General features: G+C 55.0%; 2 protein-coding genes across 2 annotated transcripts; one reads left to right on the top strand and one right to left on the bottom strand.

Annotated features, from left to right (window-relative positions):
* The first annotated feature begins 837 nt into the window (after positions 1–837).
* Positions 838–5,873, top strand: SLC2A6 (solute carrier family 2 member 6). Its single transcript, XM_005494109.3, has 10 exons — positions 838–1,115; positions 1,615–1,777; positions 2,023–2,229; positions 2,976–3,075; positions 3,607–3,818; positions 3,955–4,107; positions 4,396–4,504; positions 4,734–4,910; positions 5,149–5,294; positions 5,377–5,873. The coding sequence occupies exons 1-10, from the start codon at positions 1,015–1,017 to the stop codon at positions 5,530–5,532; spliced, it is 1,524 nt and encodes a 507-aa protein (XP_005494166.2). The 5' UTR covers positions 838–1,014; the 3' UTR covers positions 5,533–5,873.
* A 143-nt stretch (positions 5,874–6,016) lies between these two features.
* CACFD1 (calcium channel flower domain containing 1) lies at positions 6,017–16,815 on the bottom strand. Its single transcript, XM_074556152.1, has 5 exons — positions 16,419–16,815; positions 11,900–11,972; positions 11,363–11,488; positions 11,150–11,257; positions 6,017–10,474 (listed from the first exon to the last, which is right to left on the bottom strand). Exons 1-5 carry the CDS (start codon positions 16,549–16,551, stop codon positions 10,381–10,383), a joined length of 534 nt encoding a protein of 177 aa, XP_074412253.1. The 5' UTR covers positions 16,552–16,815; the 3' UTR covers positions 6,017–10,380.
* Between the last annotated feature and the right edge of the window lie 233 nt (positions 16,816–17,048).

Here is a 17,048-nt window from a genome sequence, read left to right as displayed (position 1 = left end):
GAGCCCCGAGTGCCTGAGTCAGCTGTAAATCCCCTGCAGGATCAGACAGACAAGGCAGCTCTGGGTGGCTGCAGAAGCAGAACCAGCTTGCACAGAACAGACACAGCAGTTCCTGAGGTGTCACTGCACCCCCAACATGGGCTTGGGGTGCAGAAACCATCCATGTCTTCCAAAAAGCACCAGGGGCCAAGGGGAATGATGGAAACAAGAGCAGCACTTTGGTAGTTTGGGGAAATAGAGCTTTTGCTAATTAAATCCAAGTGGCTTTGTGTTCAGAGCTAGCAAGACACAGATAAAGCCCTTTGGACCTGCAGATGTCCCAGCACAACAGTGTCCACAAAGCCCTGAGGGGCTGAGGGGAGCAGGGTGAGAGAGAAAATCCACCCATGGGCAGCCTGGGCCCACCCATTGTGGCAGAGATGCTGCTCTCGCATTTCCATCCTCATCACTGCCCTTCATCCCCATCCCCTGCTCCTGTGCCCATCCCTTGTTCACCTCCCTCTGCTTTCCTCTCCTGCCTCTTCCCCACCTCTGTTCCACACTGGAAACCCTTTCCTAGGGTGGCTCTGGGGGCTCCCCCAGATGGAATTTTCCCCTGTAAATAGAGGCAGCACTGGGCCGGTCTGACTGGTACCAGTTCCTCAGTGGGAGAGACGTGGCCTTAGCAAGGGGAGATGTTTCTGCTGGTGAATCCAGCTCTGTGAGGACCATCCCTGCAGTGGGAGGGGTTGGTGTCTGTGGGGCTGGGCAGGGTGAAGACTGCAGGGCATCTCTGTCACCATCACTGTCACCATCACTGTCACCCCTGGCTCTCCTCCTGCTGGTTTTCCGGCCCCCCCAGTTTCCTGCTGAGGGGCAGCAGGGTGTAAGCCCACGAGGCACAGATTTCTGTGATTAGGCAATGCCAGGCAGCCTCTCCCCTTTCATTTTCAGTGCCTCTTCTTCCTCTTCCCCTGGGCAGCCCCAGCATCCGCCCCGAGAGCAGCAGCAGCAGCAGCAGAGCCCTGCACAGCCATGGAGAGCAGGGACCGAGAGCCCCTGGTGAGGAAAACGAGCTCCTCGTACCACACCTTCCCCGAGGGCACTGCCAGGAGGCTCGACAAGGAGTACCTGAGGTGAGGAGCAAGGTGGGCAGAGGTTGGGCTGTGTCCCCCATCCCGAGGGCAGTGGGCTGGGGGAGCTGGGCGAAGAGCTGTTCCAAATTCCTGCCATTGCTTTGGGATGGGATCCCATCCTGCCCAAGGTGGCTGGAGGAGCCCACTTGGAAGCCTGATGGGTTTGTGTGATTCTTTTGGGGGCAAGAGGTCCTGTTGAGGGCACAGGGGCTTTGCAAGAACTTTTTCCTTGCTCTGCTGGGATGAACCAGCTGCCACTGGGTCCGTGGTGCCACCCAGCTCCAGCCTCTGCTTTTCTCGCTTTGTTGAACCCCCTGAAAACTGGCTGGCACAGAGAGAAGCTCTGACAGAGTAGCACAGAGAAACCCCACCAGCCTGGGGCTGTGCAGAGCCATTCCCCAGGAAAATCCCTCCGTGGCTGTCACCAGAGGCTGGGGGAAGCAGGGTTTGAGTTTCTGCTGGCACCCAACACGTCCCTGTCCCTCTGTGCCTCCCCCAGGAGCCTGCACAACAAGCGGCTCTACCTGGCCGTGTTTGCCGCTGTCCTGGGCAACTTCAGCTTCGGCTTCGCCCTGGTTTATCCCTCCCCCGTCATCCCTGCCCTGGAGGCTCATCCCAGCCCTGCGCTGAGGCTGGACCAGCACACAGCGCCCTGGTTCGGGGTAAGGAGGGGGGTTATCCCGGCCAGGGTGCGGGCAGAGCCAGGGGGTGCCCGGGGGGTGCCAGGCTTACACAGGAAGGATTATAAGGAGCTGGGGATCAGGATGGGGCAGAGCCAGGGATGCCCAGGGGGATGCCAGGCTCACACAGGAGGGGTCATAAGGAGCTGGGGCAGGATGGGGGCAGAGCCAGGGATGCCCGGGGGGATGCCAGGCTCACTCAGCCCCTCTCTCCACATGCCCCACAGTCGGTGTTCACCCTGGGAGCGGCGGCGGGCGGGCTCAGCACGATGCTGCTCAACGACTGCCTGGGCCGCAAGCTGAGCATCATGTTCTCGGCTCTGCCCTCGGCGCTGGGGTACGCGCTGCTGGCCGGAGCCCAGGGCCTCTGGATGCTGCTGCTGGGCCGGGTGCTGACGGGCTACGCCGGCGGAGTGACCTCTGCTTCCATCCCGGTAATGTGCCAGGGGAATGCGGGGCAGAAGGGGCTGTAGATGGGCAGGGGAATGCAGGGCAGGAGGGTTGGATGGGCAGGGGAATGCAGGGCAAGAGGTGCTGTAGATGGGCAGAGGATGCTGTGGATGGGCAGGGGGATGCAGGGCAGGAGGTGCTCTGGATGGGCTGGGGGTGCTGTGGGTGGGCTGTGGGTTGCAGGGCAGCAGGTGCTGTGGTGCCCCGGATGACCCCGGGGGATGATGCTGGGGCACCCCGCTGCTTTTTGAAGGCACCAGCAGAGCCCCAGAGCTGTGTCTGGGCGAGTGGGGATGGGGAGGATGCAGCACCAGGGCTGGGGAGGGTGTACCCGCTGTTGGTGCTGGATTTCCTCGCCCGCAGGAAAGACAAGGCAGGTCCTCAGCCCCTGCTCCTCCCAGCAGTTATTTCCTCCCGAACAGCAGGCTCGTGTTTCACACAGAGGGGAAGGCAGGGGTTGAGTAACACCAGGGCACCTCTTTCCAGTAACGGAGCCACTGGAGCACTTCTCCCACACCGGGGGAAGGAGGGAAGCGGCGCTGCCGGCCAGGCTGTCCCTCCTCTGGCCAGAAGCAGCAGAACCCATCAGGTCCCCACCCTCAGAGGGCAATTCCCCAGCAATTTGGGTTTCCTCTGGTCACAGGGTGTGACAGTGAGGTGACAGAGGGCAGGAGCAGTGGGTGACAAGGGGATGTTGCAGCTCTGTGAAGTGTGTGCTGTCCCTGTGCAGGTTTACATCTCGGAGATCTCCCACCCGGGGGTCAGGGGGATGCTGGGTGCCTGTCCCCAGATCATGGCAGTGCTGGGCTCCCTCGTCCTGTACGCTCTGGGTAAGTATCTCAGTGGTGTCCCAGTGGCCAGGGCAACACTGTGGGGAGGGGGGGCTTAAAATAAACAACCTTCTCAGCAGGTGAGGGCTTGTTCCCCTTGTACCCACCAGAACAGCTGTGCTGAGGGGGCTGGACAGGTCATTCATGCCCCTTACCCTGGTGTGTGTGCCCTGAGGGATGAATCCATAGCCCATGTGGACCTGTGGCCATCACTGTGCCCACAGATTCAGGTCCTGAGATTTTGCCAGGGCTCAAGGGTAGCACACAATGATATCCCTGTGCATCATCTGCCAGCACATGCCCTGGTTGTGGCAGGATCTTGCTGGATACTCTCATATTTGCTGGAATTTCCCCATATGATACTGCTGGAAATGCTGCTGTAACAGGAGTGAATACATTCAAAATATATTTTTTGTTATTACTTTTTTTCCTGCTGTGTTTATTAAATGAAATCATTGGGGTGCTCAGGTGGAGGCAAGGCAAGGACACCCATTCCTGAGTGGTTTTCCCCTAACTGTGCTGCTCTGGCAGGGCTGGTCCTGGACTGGCGCTGGCTGGCCGTGGCCGGGGAGGTGCCGGTGCTTGCCATGGTCCTCCTGCTCTGCTTCATGCCCAACTCGCCCCGGTTCCTGCTCTCCCAGGGCAAGGAGGAGGAGGCCCTGGGCTCCCTGTGCTGGCTGAGGGGTCAGGACACAGATTATGCCCGGGAGTACGAGCAGATCAAGGACAGCGTGAGGAAGCAGGTGAGGAAGTTCTGCATGGGCAGAAATAACATGAAAACTGCAAAATCCATCTCCTGGGTGACTCCTGAGCCACCCTCTGGATGCCACATGGCTCCCAGAGGTTCTCACTTTGTGTTTCTGCCTTTGTGCCCCTCAGAGCCGTCGGGTTTCCTGTGCTGAGCTCAAGGACCCCTTTCTTTACAAGCCCATCCTGATTTCAGGGCTGATGAGGTTCCTGCAGCAGCTCTCAGGGGTCACCTGCATCCTCGTGTACCTGCAGCCAATATTCAACAAAACATCTGTCATCCTGGTGAGCCCTGGGTTTCAGCTCCTGCTCAGGCTGCCTGGGCCTTCAGTGAGGGTTGCCCAATGCTCCCACTTTCCTACAGACATAAAACCCTTTCTTCAAAGGATCTGCCCTGCAAAAGGCTGAGGGAGGATGGGGAGCAGGACTGGCCCCACTGTGTCCCTGCTTCTCCTCTGAGTTCAGGTTCATCATCTCCAGTCTCCTACTGGGGGAACAGCCTTGGCCAAGCCCTCAGCAGCTGTAGGCACTTGTCCCTTTCCTCAGCTCAGCTTCCCCGTGGGTTTTTTGCAGAAAGCAGAGTATGATGCAGCTCTGGTTGGCCTGGTGCGTCTGTCCGCGGTGGTCATCGCTGCTGTGTCCATGGACAAAGCTGGCAGGAAGATTCTCCTGTTTGTATCAGGTATGGCTCTCTCTACTTCTCCCACTGTGTTCCCAAGGGAAGCTCCTATTGAAGGATTTCCAGGAGCTCTGCAAGTGTGCAGGAGTGGAAATTTCAGCCCTACAGGGCTCAGAAAGGGAGGCAGGGAGGTCTTTTTCCCTTGGTGGTGCTTCAGCTCCTCAGCAGAGGCATTCCCAGGAGAGGAAGCACTCACCCCTCATTCTCACTGTGCTGCTGCCTCTCTCCACAGCTGGTGTCATGTTGGTCTCCAACCTGACCATGGGACTCTACATCTACTTTGAGCCAGCTTGTGCACACAACGGCACCGTGGCCAACACCACCCTGGCGAGCTCTGCCAACCTCCCTGCTGAGCCAACAAACTACATCACCCTCATCCCCCTCCTGGCAACCATGTTCTTCATCATGGGTAGGTGCAGAGAGCTACAGGACTGGCCACCAGCCAGGGGAGGGTGTTTCTCATCCAAGGCAGGGTGATGTGGAGCCAGGAGATTGGGGTTGGAGGGGGAAGGAAGGCAGATGTCCCTGGAAGAGCAAGAAAGGTGGCATGAGGAATGACATGAATGGGAGGCATAGTGATTGCTCAGGGTTCTTCTGCACTCCTCAGTGATCTTCAAGGCCTGACCCCCTCCTCTTCGCCCCTGCAGGTTATGCCATGGGCTGGGGCCCCATCACTTGGCTGCTGATGTCGGAGATTCTCCCTCTCAAAGCCCGTGGGGTCGCCTCAGGCCTCTGTGTGCTTGTGAGCTGGCTGACAGCCTTCACCCTGACCCAGTTCTTCCTCCCAGTCGTGGTGGGTACTGCCTGGGGGTGTCCAGCAGCCCCTCCCAGCCCCTCTCTGCACCAGCTCACAGCTGCTTTCTGCTCCTTTCCAGAATGCCTTCGGCCTCGAGGTGCCCTTCCTGTTCTTCGCTGTCATCAATGCTGGGAACATCTTATTCACAGGCTGCTGTGTCCCTGAAACCAAAGGCAGGTCCCTGGAGCAGATTGAGGCCTTTTTCAGGACTGGCAGGAGGTCCTTCCTGAGGTAGGAGCTGCCCTTGCCCAGGCTGAGGGCGAAGCAAACTTGTGCTGCTGGAAGTGGAGGCTGGAGCTCCCTGTGGGACAGGAAGGGGCAGCAGTGATCACCTTGCTCTGGCTGTAGAAGCTGCCAGTTGGAACTTTACCTTCTCCTCCTGTCAACCCTTGGGATGGGAGCAGGTCACCAGCAGGGCCAGGCTGGAGATGAAGGTGTCCTGGAAGAATAACAGTGTGGGCAGGAGACTGTGGTTGCCCTTTCATCAGCAGCCTGAGAGTCTGAGGGCTTGGCTGGAGCTGAGTTTACAGCAAAAGCTCATCATGTAGCTGCAAGAATAAAACAGTTTTGCCTCCAACTGCAGGACATTGCCTTGATTTGCAGAGAAGGGAGGGATGGGAGAGGCAGAGCAGGACTGGGCCAAGGGGAGCACAGCAGCCTGCAGCTCCCCAGAGCAGTGTCAGGCACTCAAGGACTGTGAAAGAGGCAGAGACAGATCATTTGTATAAAAAGCTGCCACATTTTATTGCTCTAAAAACACACATTACACTAGAAGCCTAATGAACAAGACCAAATACAGTTCACAAAGAAAACCCAGGACAAAAGAGTGGGAACAGACAAACATCCAGCTGTAGTGCAAGTGATTCCCTGTGGGAAAGACACAGTGAGTACTGACAACACTTTGTGCTGGGGTGAGTCCTTCCCACCACACAAAGAGGGAGGTGGATGTGCCTCCACCTCCATCACTTTGAGATTTCAACTGCATAGTTAGTAGCAAATCAGTCTTACCCCTTTCCTGTGTGTCCTGCAAGATTAAGAACCTTTTATAATTATTTTTTAGAGCTAACCCGAGGTAAAACACGGCTGCAGGAGGTGGTTATGGCTGTGAGGAACAAATGGCCTCGCTCAGTCCAGCCTGACTCCTCCCAAAAGGGCAGAGGCACAAGGCTGAGCTGGGACAGGATGTGCCCAAGCATTTGTCCAATATCTTGAAATGCACTTGGCACCCCAAGGGCTATTCCTGGGACATTCAGCCGGCTGTCCTGAGGAAGCAGGGGGTAAAACAGCATGTTTGAGCCAGCCCTCCAGATGTGCCAGCTGCCATTCTGATCTCCTGCAGCAGGAGATGAGAAATCACCTAGGAGAAGATGTGCTTTATCACAGCATTAATTTAAAACAGCTTAGGACAGAGGGAGAGTGGTGGGCCAAAATAAAAAACACAGAAAACATTCAGTATTAAGCCTACCTTTTGCTGCTGAGACCCTTTTCCAGAAAGATGTTCAGCCCTGGCTGGAACACAACTTTTTCTAAGCATGGCCTGACTACAAGAGGTCTCAAGAGCCTCTGGTTTCCACTGACTTTCTGAAGATCAGGATTTCTGGCAGCCCTGAGCTCGAGCATTCTCTTTCTCACATGGCTAGGGACCAGCTCTTGATACCTTCACTTCAGTGAAACCCTTCCCTGAAGACAGTGGATGTTTTTTCCTGAGGAAAAAAATGACAGAGATGAATTGAGCTTCTCAGGGCTCAGCCTAAGGAGGAAATGCCCCACTAGGAAACGAGGTTGGACTCCAGCTCCTGAGAGAACCCCACTGGAGGAGCATTTTCTGAGTGACCTCCTTCCTCCAGCAGAGCGAGTCCCAGGGCTTTTGCTACAACATTTGGAGTGTGAGAAATCACAGTGGCTCTTTCCAGAGGTAGAGTGGTGTTTTCATTCACTGCACACATAGAGAATCATGGGTGTTACAGAGCAGCGAGCTCTGCCCTGCTCTTCACGCCCCATGGGACACAGAGCTGCCACACATGAGTGGCAGAGGCATGGAAGAGTGGCACAGTGCACAAACCTGCCCTGGTGACTGGTGTGTGACAGGCCACTGCTCCCCAGGGGTCCTTCCAGCTCTGTCCTCAGCGTGTCACCCCCTGAGCCCTCACATCTTCTTCTTTCCAAGGCCTGTAGAGCAGACCCTGCCCCACAGAGCCCCTCTGGATCCGCCATCCCTTCTGGATGCCCTCAGCAGGGGTTGGGTTGAGCCTGTGAAACCTCCAGAGCAGGGTTTGAACCTCATTTGTCCTCACACAGCTCCAAGCACCCCACAGATGCCTCTAAACACAACTAACAAGCACCATGCACTGGCATTAACTACTGGGATGCTACTCTACTCTAAAGCTCCTTCCTATCTCCACCAAACAGGCCCACATGGGGGTGAGACCATCCACTGTTGTCACTACAGCTCTTACAAGCCAGGGTGCTGTCACCAAGCCTGTCTGGCAGCATCTGGCTTGGTTCCTGCTGCAGCAGACAGCCAAAATTCCCAAGGGTCCCCACTCCAGACAGGACCCTGTAGGAGTCACCACCCTTGGAATATGGATCTGAGACACCTCCAGTGGAGGCAGCACAGACACTTCAAGCACTGTGGCCAAAGGCTCCAGGCCAGCTCAGTCAGGGGAGTCCTTGAGGCCCATATTCAGCTCACTGAGCTTTGCCACCCTCTCATGGTGGCAGATTGATGCACATTTCTCCCTTGCCTCAGCCCCAGGGCCACACCCTGCTGCCACAGAACACTGTGACAGCACTGCTGGGTCTCCTGCCTCAGTGCCAAGGAGCAGAGTGGGCCCTGCAGGTGCCCTGGAGCAGCACCCACCTGCCCCAGCCACAGGGACCATGCAGGAGGAGAGGCAGATGAGGGTCCCACCAGCTCTGTGCTCCCTCAGAGCACCCTGGAAATCTCAGCCCTTGAGCTCTGCTTTGCCTTTGGCCTCCTGACACTAAAGCTACTGCAGAACTACTCACAGAGCAAAGCTGCCACTACCAGAGACATTGACATGCATCAGTCTGCAACATTCCTCTACTAAACACTACAGAACTCCCCACACCCCCCTGAAATCAAAGCCTGTGCCCATTCCTGAGGCAGGGCTCTGCCCTTGCTGCACCCAGAATTTTTTCCCTCAGGAATACCCCCCATTCCTCCTACATGGCACCAGGGATCAGCCAAGGGCTGGGGGCTCCAAACCAGCACAACTTTGAGGGAAAAAATCTTCCTTTATGGAAAAATCCAGGCTGGTGGTGCCTGCTCTGCACCCCAGACAAGGGGTGTTGGAGCAATCCCAGTTCAAAGGTGGGGGGAAGGGGCTTTGCACAAAAAGGGTGCCCACATCCAGGAAATCCTGGAATCCTCACAGCTCTGAGCTCCAGGGAAGAAGCAGCAGCTCACAGGAGCCAGCAGCTTGAGGAAGGGCAGGGCTAGAGGAGAGTTTTCAGCACGGACAGACCCCTCTGACAGACAGACAGCACTGAGCCTCCAGCAGCATTTCTCAGAGCACAGCACAAGCCCTCTGTACCCAAGGACTCAAACTGGGACACACAGTGCTGGTGGCTGTCCCAGTCCAGCAGTTACAGCCCAGTTTTCCTCCTTCTCTCTCCCAGAAGAAGGGGAAAACACAGTTTGTCAAGTTTGTGGCCCAGAAGACAACAAAGGGGTCAAAGGACAACACACTTTTTTTGAAGAATCTGAGAAACACTCTGAAGGCTGAAATTGGATTTTGCAGCAGCCAGGGCTGTCCCTGGGTTCAGAGACCCCTGGTGAAATGAGGCAGCCCTGTGAAGGACAGAAAACAGAGCACTCCTTTCTCCTATATCCAGAGAAAATGAGTCCCATTAAAGTACTTAAATAACTAGAAATAAATTATTCCCCTTTTTCCTAATCAAAACAAAAAGCAACCATATAAAAATCAAATAAATTAAAATCCCCAGGACAAACTGGGATGAGAAGAGGGGGATCTGGACTTAGTGAGCAGTTTTGTACTGCATGGTACAAAGCAAACAGAAAATACAATGTGAAAACCACAGAAAGAGCCTGGAATAGCAAAGTAAAACATCCCAGCTGTCCACACTGAAATGGTGCAGCCTTCTCTCTGTTTGCACAGGGAAGTTGTGCCACCTTCCCATACAAAACCAGCTCAGGATTGATGCAAAAACCACAATCCCAAAGAGCAGGCAAGCAGAGCAGGTCCCTTCACAGAGGGATGCAGAGTCCCAGGCTCACAAGGCAGGAATGTTCCTGCTCATCAGTGACCCTCACACCAGCAAAAAATCCCACTTGGCTCAAGAAACAACATCCTTTTCAGCTGAGGTACAGAAAATATTGTTTCCCTTCTGCCCCAGTAGAAGAGTGAAGCTTAAGAAAAGTGCCCTTATTAAGACAAAGTAATTAATTCTTATAATTCAAGTAAATGGCAGTCGCTGCCTGTAGTTGTATCCAGAGGAAGCAGGGACTGTGCTTTGGAGGCCTCAGGATCTGCCCAGCAGCTCTGGCAGCTCCCTTGAAGAGATGGATTTTATCTTTAGATGAGTTTTTCTGGAAATCCTTTCCTGTGCAGCGATGCCTCCAGTGCCTGGTCCCATAATTAAAACAGTGGAAGACCAAGGTTAAGCACCAGGGGGTTTTAGGTGTTGTACCTGGGAAGGGCCATCCCAGGGAGTGTTCCTAACACATGGAACCTGCACTGGCAGGTCCTCTGTCCCTCCTCACCCATCCACAGGGCAGTCCAGGAAAAAAATAAAAGGTTGTGAAAGTTGTGAAAGCAGCACTCAGAGAGCCAGCACCTCTGCAGCAAAAAGAAAAGAAAATATTAAAAAATAGGGGCACTGTTTGGGTTGAGAGCTGAGGAGAGAAGGAGAGACGTGCTGAGGTCTGGCTGCTGGTGTGAGGAGAGGACACAGCCTGCCCCAGCCCCTGAGATTCCCACTTGCTGCAGTGTCCAGGGACATCGTGGTGTAGCAGGGCGCCGAGAGGACAGAGGGAGGGGCACAGCAGATTTCCACATCTTCACCATGTCCAGGAGATGCCACCCAGAGCTCGTGTCCTTCAGAGAGCCTGTCCCTCCAGGCTCCCCGTCAGCTTCTCTTCATCCATCTGCTTCTGCTGCTGGTGGATGCGGGCGTAGGAGATGGCATCTCCCCTGTGAGGACAAGGGACAGCGTGGGCATGGCAGGGACTGTCCCAGCTGGGGCTGCCTCTCCGTGCCAAGGGATTCCAGGGGTCAAACCACACTTGCTGGCCCTCCCCAACCCCCAAAGCTGGGCCCATCCACCCAACAGTTGCAGACAAAAGAGTGGGACCCTCAGAACCCCCAAAACTCAGAGCTTCAGCAGCCCCCAGAACCTTCCCTCACAGGGCAGAAGGGTGGGACCCTCAGAACCCCCAAAACTCAAAGCTTCAGCAGCCCCCAGAACCTTCCCTCACAGGGCAGAAGGGTGGGACCCTCACAACTCCCAAAACACAAAGCTTCAGCAGCCCCCAGGGCCTTCCCTCACAGGGCAGAAGGGTGAGACCCTCACAACTCCCAAAACTCAAAGCTTCAGCAGCCCCCAGGGCCTTCCCTCACAGGGAAGAAGGGTGGGACCCTCAGAACCCCCAAAACTCAGAGCTTCAGCAGCCCCCATGACCTCCCCTCACAGGGCCCTGAGGTGACGGAGATTTTCTCTGCCATGAAGGAGAATGTGGAATGATCCACGCTCACACCTCAGCACGGTTTGTGCACCAGCAAAGCAGAGCCTTAGGGAGGCAGATGGGGCAGCTCTGGAGCTCCATCTCCCCCTTCCCTGCCCTCCCTGAGCACCTGAACCTCTCTTACTTCTTTCCTAGGGCTGACATTCCGTAGAGCACGCCGGTGGCGAAGGCGATGGCGTTGCCCAGGAGCGTGGTCAGCGTCAGGCTGAGTATGACGGGGAACACGGCCATGCTGCAAGACAGGGGCAGCCCTCAGAGCAGGGCCCCGCTCCCCAGGGGCTGCAGGGGTGTTCTTTCCCCGGGTGTGCCCACCATGAGCCCTCAGGAGCATCCTCACCTGCAGTAGAAAGCTGCTTTCTGCCAGGCCCGCAGCCGGTCGGCCCTGGCGGCCACGGCGTTGGCGAACTCGATGAACTGGCAGCAGAAAGGGGCCTCACACAGGAACAGCACGAAGGCGTTGAGCCTCCAGAGAGAGGAAACCAGAGTTAATCCTGCTTTTAGGCACCAGAGTTTGGGTCATCAATGCCCCCCAGGCCCACAGAGAACAGATATTCCATGCTCCATGCAGGTGGAGGGATAGGAAGGCCGGGCCCCACTCTGCTCCCCCCCTCAGTTCTTGATAATTTCCAAATTTCCCAGTCCTGCTGCCCCAGATTGATTTTGGACAAGGGTATCATGGCATTTACCTAAAATCCCATAAAGAAATAATATAAACAGAATAAACCTAACATCTCAACCTGCCTGGCAATTCCCAGAGCCTGGTAGGTGTTTCACTCCCATCCACTGCCCAAGCAGGGCAGCTTTGCCCCCCTCAGTGGGGTCTGGTTAACAATGCCTCCCTCCCAGCAGGAAAATGAAAACAAAACCTGCTCACATCATCCACACGCCGGCTGCGATGTTCAGGGGGTTGATGGTGACACAGTTCCAGAGACCAGAAATGGCACAGGCTGGAAAGAAAGAGGTTTTCAGTGACCACTATGACCAACCCTGAATGCCCTTGGCCAGCACCTGTGGGCACTGCAGTGCTGCACAGGATGGTGGGTGGAAAGGTCTGGTGGCCCAAAAGGAGCCTGGAATGCAAGGAAGAGCCCTCCTCTAGTCTCCTTTTGCTCTGAGTGCTGTTCCAACAATTATTTCCCTTGTGTAGAGCAACATTTGCCTCCACATGGAGCCCAGGATGTGCACCTGGATTTTATGTGCCAAGGTAGACAAACAGTGCCAGCAGGTTCCACCTCTGAGCAGCACAGGGCAAGTTCAGCAGAAACATGGCTTGCACAGAGGAAAATAATAAATACAGCAGAGGTGAACCCAGCTCTGCCACTCACTGCTGGTTCTGTGCAGCTTCACCAGAGATGGGCAGAAAAAAGCCAAGTTGGGGTCTCTGGTAATACAAAAGGAAGTGAATAAAGCCCAAAATAACCCCAGTGCTCCTGGCTCTGTAACTCAGGGAGAGGAACCAGGCAGCAGTGACTGAGCTGAGCTGCACCCACCTCCCTGCTGCCTCATTAAACTTGCAGAGTGTTCCTGGCACCTGATATGGGCCCTTCCCTCTGCCAGGGCCGCAGCTGGCACCAGGAACTCGAGCTCAGCTGGGAGGGCAGGAGACACACCTCAGCAAACATCATCACACGGCAAAACTCCACCTAAAATGGATTCTATAGCCTTTAAAGGCTGTCTTGGGGATGATGGAGAGCAGCAGAGCCTCTCTCTGAGGATGAGACCAGCCCTGGATTGAGGATTTTGGGTGTCTGCTGAGGGGATCCCTGAGCAGAGGTGCTGTGAGCAGCCCTGACCTTCAAAAGCCTGGCACATGCTTGCAAGGTTTCTTTTAAGCAGTCGCTGCTGAATCCTCAAAGTTCCTTTAAAAATAGTTATCCTTGTTTACCAAGCTGGGAAGCAGAATTGCAGGCAATGGCAGGACAGATTGAAGGTCATCCCATGAGCAAATGACCTCCTGGTCTTAGGAAATACCAAAAAACCTTATTTTTTAACACTTCCTAGAACTAAGCCCACAGGACCCAAAATCTTTTGTAGAGCCCTGCAAGAACGAGATCAGCTAGCAGAGGGGATATTCCAGAGGTTTTGCTAATGTCTGTGCTCCAAGGGCACTTCTCACCCTCCCATGCCACAGGTTCCACTGTCACTGTCCCCAGGGGAAACTGAGGCACGGGGGTGAGGTGATCTCTTCATGGTCCTAGGTGCAAACAGCTGGAGAGGAGCAATGGCAAACAGGATTCCAGCAGAGCACAGAGGTTCAGGCAGTTCCCAGCAGGTCTCCACCACACAACAAACCAAGAGAAGCAGAATGTTCTTTTCCAAGCACGTTTTTTTTCCCTAATCAAACCAACCAGGGGTTGCTTTGCCAGGTTTCTGGTTCGGTTTTGTCCCCAAACACTCCAAAACAACCCTGCAGCACCGTGTCCCTGCAGCAGTCCTAGCTCAGCCACCAGCCTGGTTGGCGGAGGACTAATGACCCAGGAAACAGAGCTGAGCAAGCCCCACGTCAGCAGGAGCAGCAGGAAAGGAGTCAAAGGTTTGGGATCACAGGAGCACTGCCCCCAGAGCTGCTGCCAACAGCCACAGGACAACTCAGTGACCTTGGGTCTCCTTTGCAGAGCTGCTTGTCCCACACAGCCTGGTACATCCTTGTCCCACCAGGGCAGGAGCTGATCCCACCCCTGCCAAGCCAAAAATTTGTTTTTAAAATGTTTTCTTTTCAAACAGAGGCCTCACAACAGGGTTAAAACACAGATAATGCTCCATGGCACGTAAGCTATGGGAGACAGACAGTTCTGCCATTTGTTTAACTGCTGTCCCATCTCGAATCCCTGAGGAAGCACAAATAACTGGGAGCTAAAATGAGGGGGGAAGGACACCCTTCCCTACAAAGGCTCTATTCATTTCCAGCAGCTGGTCACTGTCCTCAACACAAGCCTATTTTTGCTCCTAGAGTGTTTTACAAAAGCCACAGACTCTCCTCGTCCCATTACAAACAGGAACACAAGGAGAGAAGGGACTTGGCCAAGGTCACCAAGCCAGCATGTGCAGGAGCCAGAAAGGGATCCTGAACCTTGTCTGTCTGGTTCTTGCTCCAGCCCTTGGATTTTTCTGGCTGCAGCAAGCTGTGGCTGCAGGTGTTTGCATGTGGCAGATGTTGTCTGCTGGTCTCACCTCCGCTAACGAAGTTTCTCTTCCTTTCTGAGGGAATTTTTCCTTCTGTAAGAAATAATCCAGCCCTGTAGCAGCATTACAATGCAGTTGCTCACAAAACTTATAAATTAGTTCTGTTCTTTCACAGCGAGCTCTGAGAACAACAGCAAACTCCAGCCTTGCTGGTTTATTCATCACCTCTTCTCCAAACCATCCACCTTCAACAAGGTGGTGCTGAACAAGCAGCATTTTGAAGAGGAGTGTTGGTACCACGGGGCACTGGTTGTTTTTTCCACAATCCCCCTTTTCCCTGTTCATAAGGAGAGTTTGTGCTTCATTCTCTGTCTGATAAAGAGACAGGGCTCCAGAGCCAGCTGTCACTCCCCAAATCTTTGGCAAACCCTGTTAAGAACCTGGCTCTTCTTCCAAAAGCTTCTCCCAGACTCACCCAAAGACATAAAACTCTCATCTTTCCTGTAAAAACAAGCCACGAGGTCGCAGAGCTGTGAACAAAAGGTTGGAAAAATAATCCAAGTATAATTCAGCTGCTTTGAAACACATAGACAGAGAGGGAAAAAGAAGAAATTTGCACTTTCAAGCCATTCACGAGCTGCTGTAGCACGAGGCTGGCAGTGCCACCAGCATGACCCACCAGCTCTTCACCCTCCATCCACATCACCCCGAGCTCTGCATGGGATAAAACTGCAGGAACAGTGCTGAGGCTCCTGCTACAGCCACAGCCCGTGGGAAAGAAGCTGCTCCTCTGAACCCCCACCTGGGACCTGTTCCACAGACACTTCCCAGCTGGCTCTCCTGGCTGCTGGCCGGGCCAGGAGCGCGGGGGCCTCCGGCAGGGCACGGGGTGTGCAGAGCAGTCCCACCAAATCCTGTCACACCTCCAGCATTTCAGCACCTAGCACATGGAACGGTGAGAGCAGCACATGTTTCACCAGCCTGGCCAAAAAGGGCTTAGAGGAGACTGCCCAGTGATACCACAGGGTGCAAATGTCAGCCCCAAAAACATGGTGGGGTTGTGCAGCCCAGCCCCAAGGCAAAAGGCAGGCATGGGAAGGGGCAGGCAGGGGGAGAGGGTGATCAGACACAAAGCTCCAGCTGATGGAATAAATCAGGGCTGATTGCACTGGCTGAGAAACCTTCTTGTTTAACTTGAAGTCGTGGACCTGAAGCAGGAGAAATTCTCCATCCTGTGCTCTGCAGGAGATCAGACTAAGCGGTCATAACAGTCCCTCCTGCTTTTAAGAGCTATTAATCTCTCCACAGAATGTAGCAAAACAGCACTCCAGGACAGGCTGATTTCTGGCAAACTTGCTGAGACTCTTTCCCTGGGAAAATTTTTTTCAGCAGCAGGTAATTCTGAGCTCAGCCAACTCACTCTGCATCTGCAGCTCCATTCTCTGTGTTCTACCAAAGCCCTTAAAAGCAAACAGCACAAACCCAAACCATTCTTCACCTTCAGCAAAACCCATGGGCAGGCCTTCTGCAATCAGCAACAGGAGCAATGGGAAACATGCTCTGACAGTCAGGATGGGGGGGAAAAAACAAGTTGTAGGAACATATAAACAAAAAATCAAATAGGATAAACCAAACCCTGTGGCCATTCTTCCAGCCCTGACCTGACCCCATGAGCCTGGTGCTCATTGTAAAACCATCTAAATTGCCTGCCAGGCACTAGGCCTCAGCTGCTGCTCCCATCACTGCCAGAGAGTGCCACAGCCAAGAAGAACCTCAGGGATTTACAGATTGCCCTGTGACGTCCTGCTGTGGGTGCCAAAGTTCAGCAGGGTCAGTGAGCACAGAGCACATCCCTGGTGGGCTCAGTGACCACAGGGCACATCCCTGGTGGGCTCAGTGGGCACCCAGCACATCCCTGGTGGGCTCAGTGACCACAGGGCACATCCCTGGTGGGCTCAGTGAGCACAGAGCACATCTCTCATGGGCTCAGTGAGCACAGAGCACATCCCTGGTGGGCTCAAAGCACATCCCTGATGGGCTCAGTGAGCACAGAGCACATCCCTCATGAGCAGATGAGCCCACCCTGCTGCAGGCACAGCCACCATTGTCCCTTCTGCCCCAAACACAGCAAACCAGCACCCAGAGCCTGGCACAACCCATCACCCCAAAACTCTTCATGTCACTGCCAATATGACCCCAAAACGGGGTCAGGAGCGTGACAGGAGCTCTGTCATGCACGAGGGGGCACACAGAGGGGAGGGGATACTCACACATGCCCCCGATGACCCCGGCAATCCTGCAGAGCCACCTGTACCACCAGGTCATGCCCTCATCGGCCGCTGCTGCCTCGGGGGCTTCTGCTGCTGCTGCTGCTGCTGGGAGCTGCTCATCCTGCGAGCTCATCTCCCCCCGCTGCCGGGGGCTCAGCGCCCTGCCACCCACCTGAGCCCCCAGGTGTCACCCCCTGGTGCAGCCAGCCCCGGGGACAGCCCCTACAGGCAGGCCTGGGCCTGTGCCCGTGTCCCCATGCAGGGCTGGCCCCCCAGGGCTGACAATGGAGGCTGGCTGGCTGCAGAGCGGCGATGCCAGCGGGCCTGGAGCTGCTCCACGGCCGGCTCGAGCTGCATTGTGGGTCCCCCCCGGCAGCAGGCAGGGCTTTGCCTTTGATGTCACTGCATTAAAAGGCTGTGGGCAGAGCTCTGCTGCTCATATTCATCAGCACAGGCACAGCCAGCACCTCACTCCAGCTCTGGGTGCCCCCGGGAACAACTGGGTGTTGTTTATCCAGGCAAGGCAGTGTTTGCTGCTCCAGAAAGGGAAACAGGAATGCTCTGTTTTCCAGAAAGGGAAACAGGAATCCTCTGTTTTCCAGAAAGGGAAACGGGAATCCTTCCACTGAC

The sequence above is a fragment of the Zonotrichia albicollis genome, chromosome 21 (assembly GCF_047830755.1).
Source record: "Zonotrichia albicollis isolate bZonAlb1 chromosome 21, bZonAlb1.hap1, whole genome shotgun sequence".
Taxonomy (NCBI): domain Eukaryota; kingdom Metazoa; phylum Chordata; class Aves; order Passeriformes; family Passerellidae; genus Zonotrichia; species Zonotrichia albicollis.
This window is presented reverse-complemented; position numbering and strand designations above follow the sequence as displayed.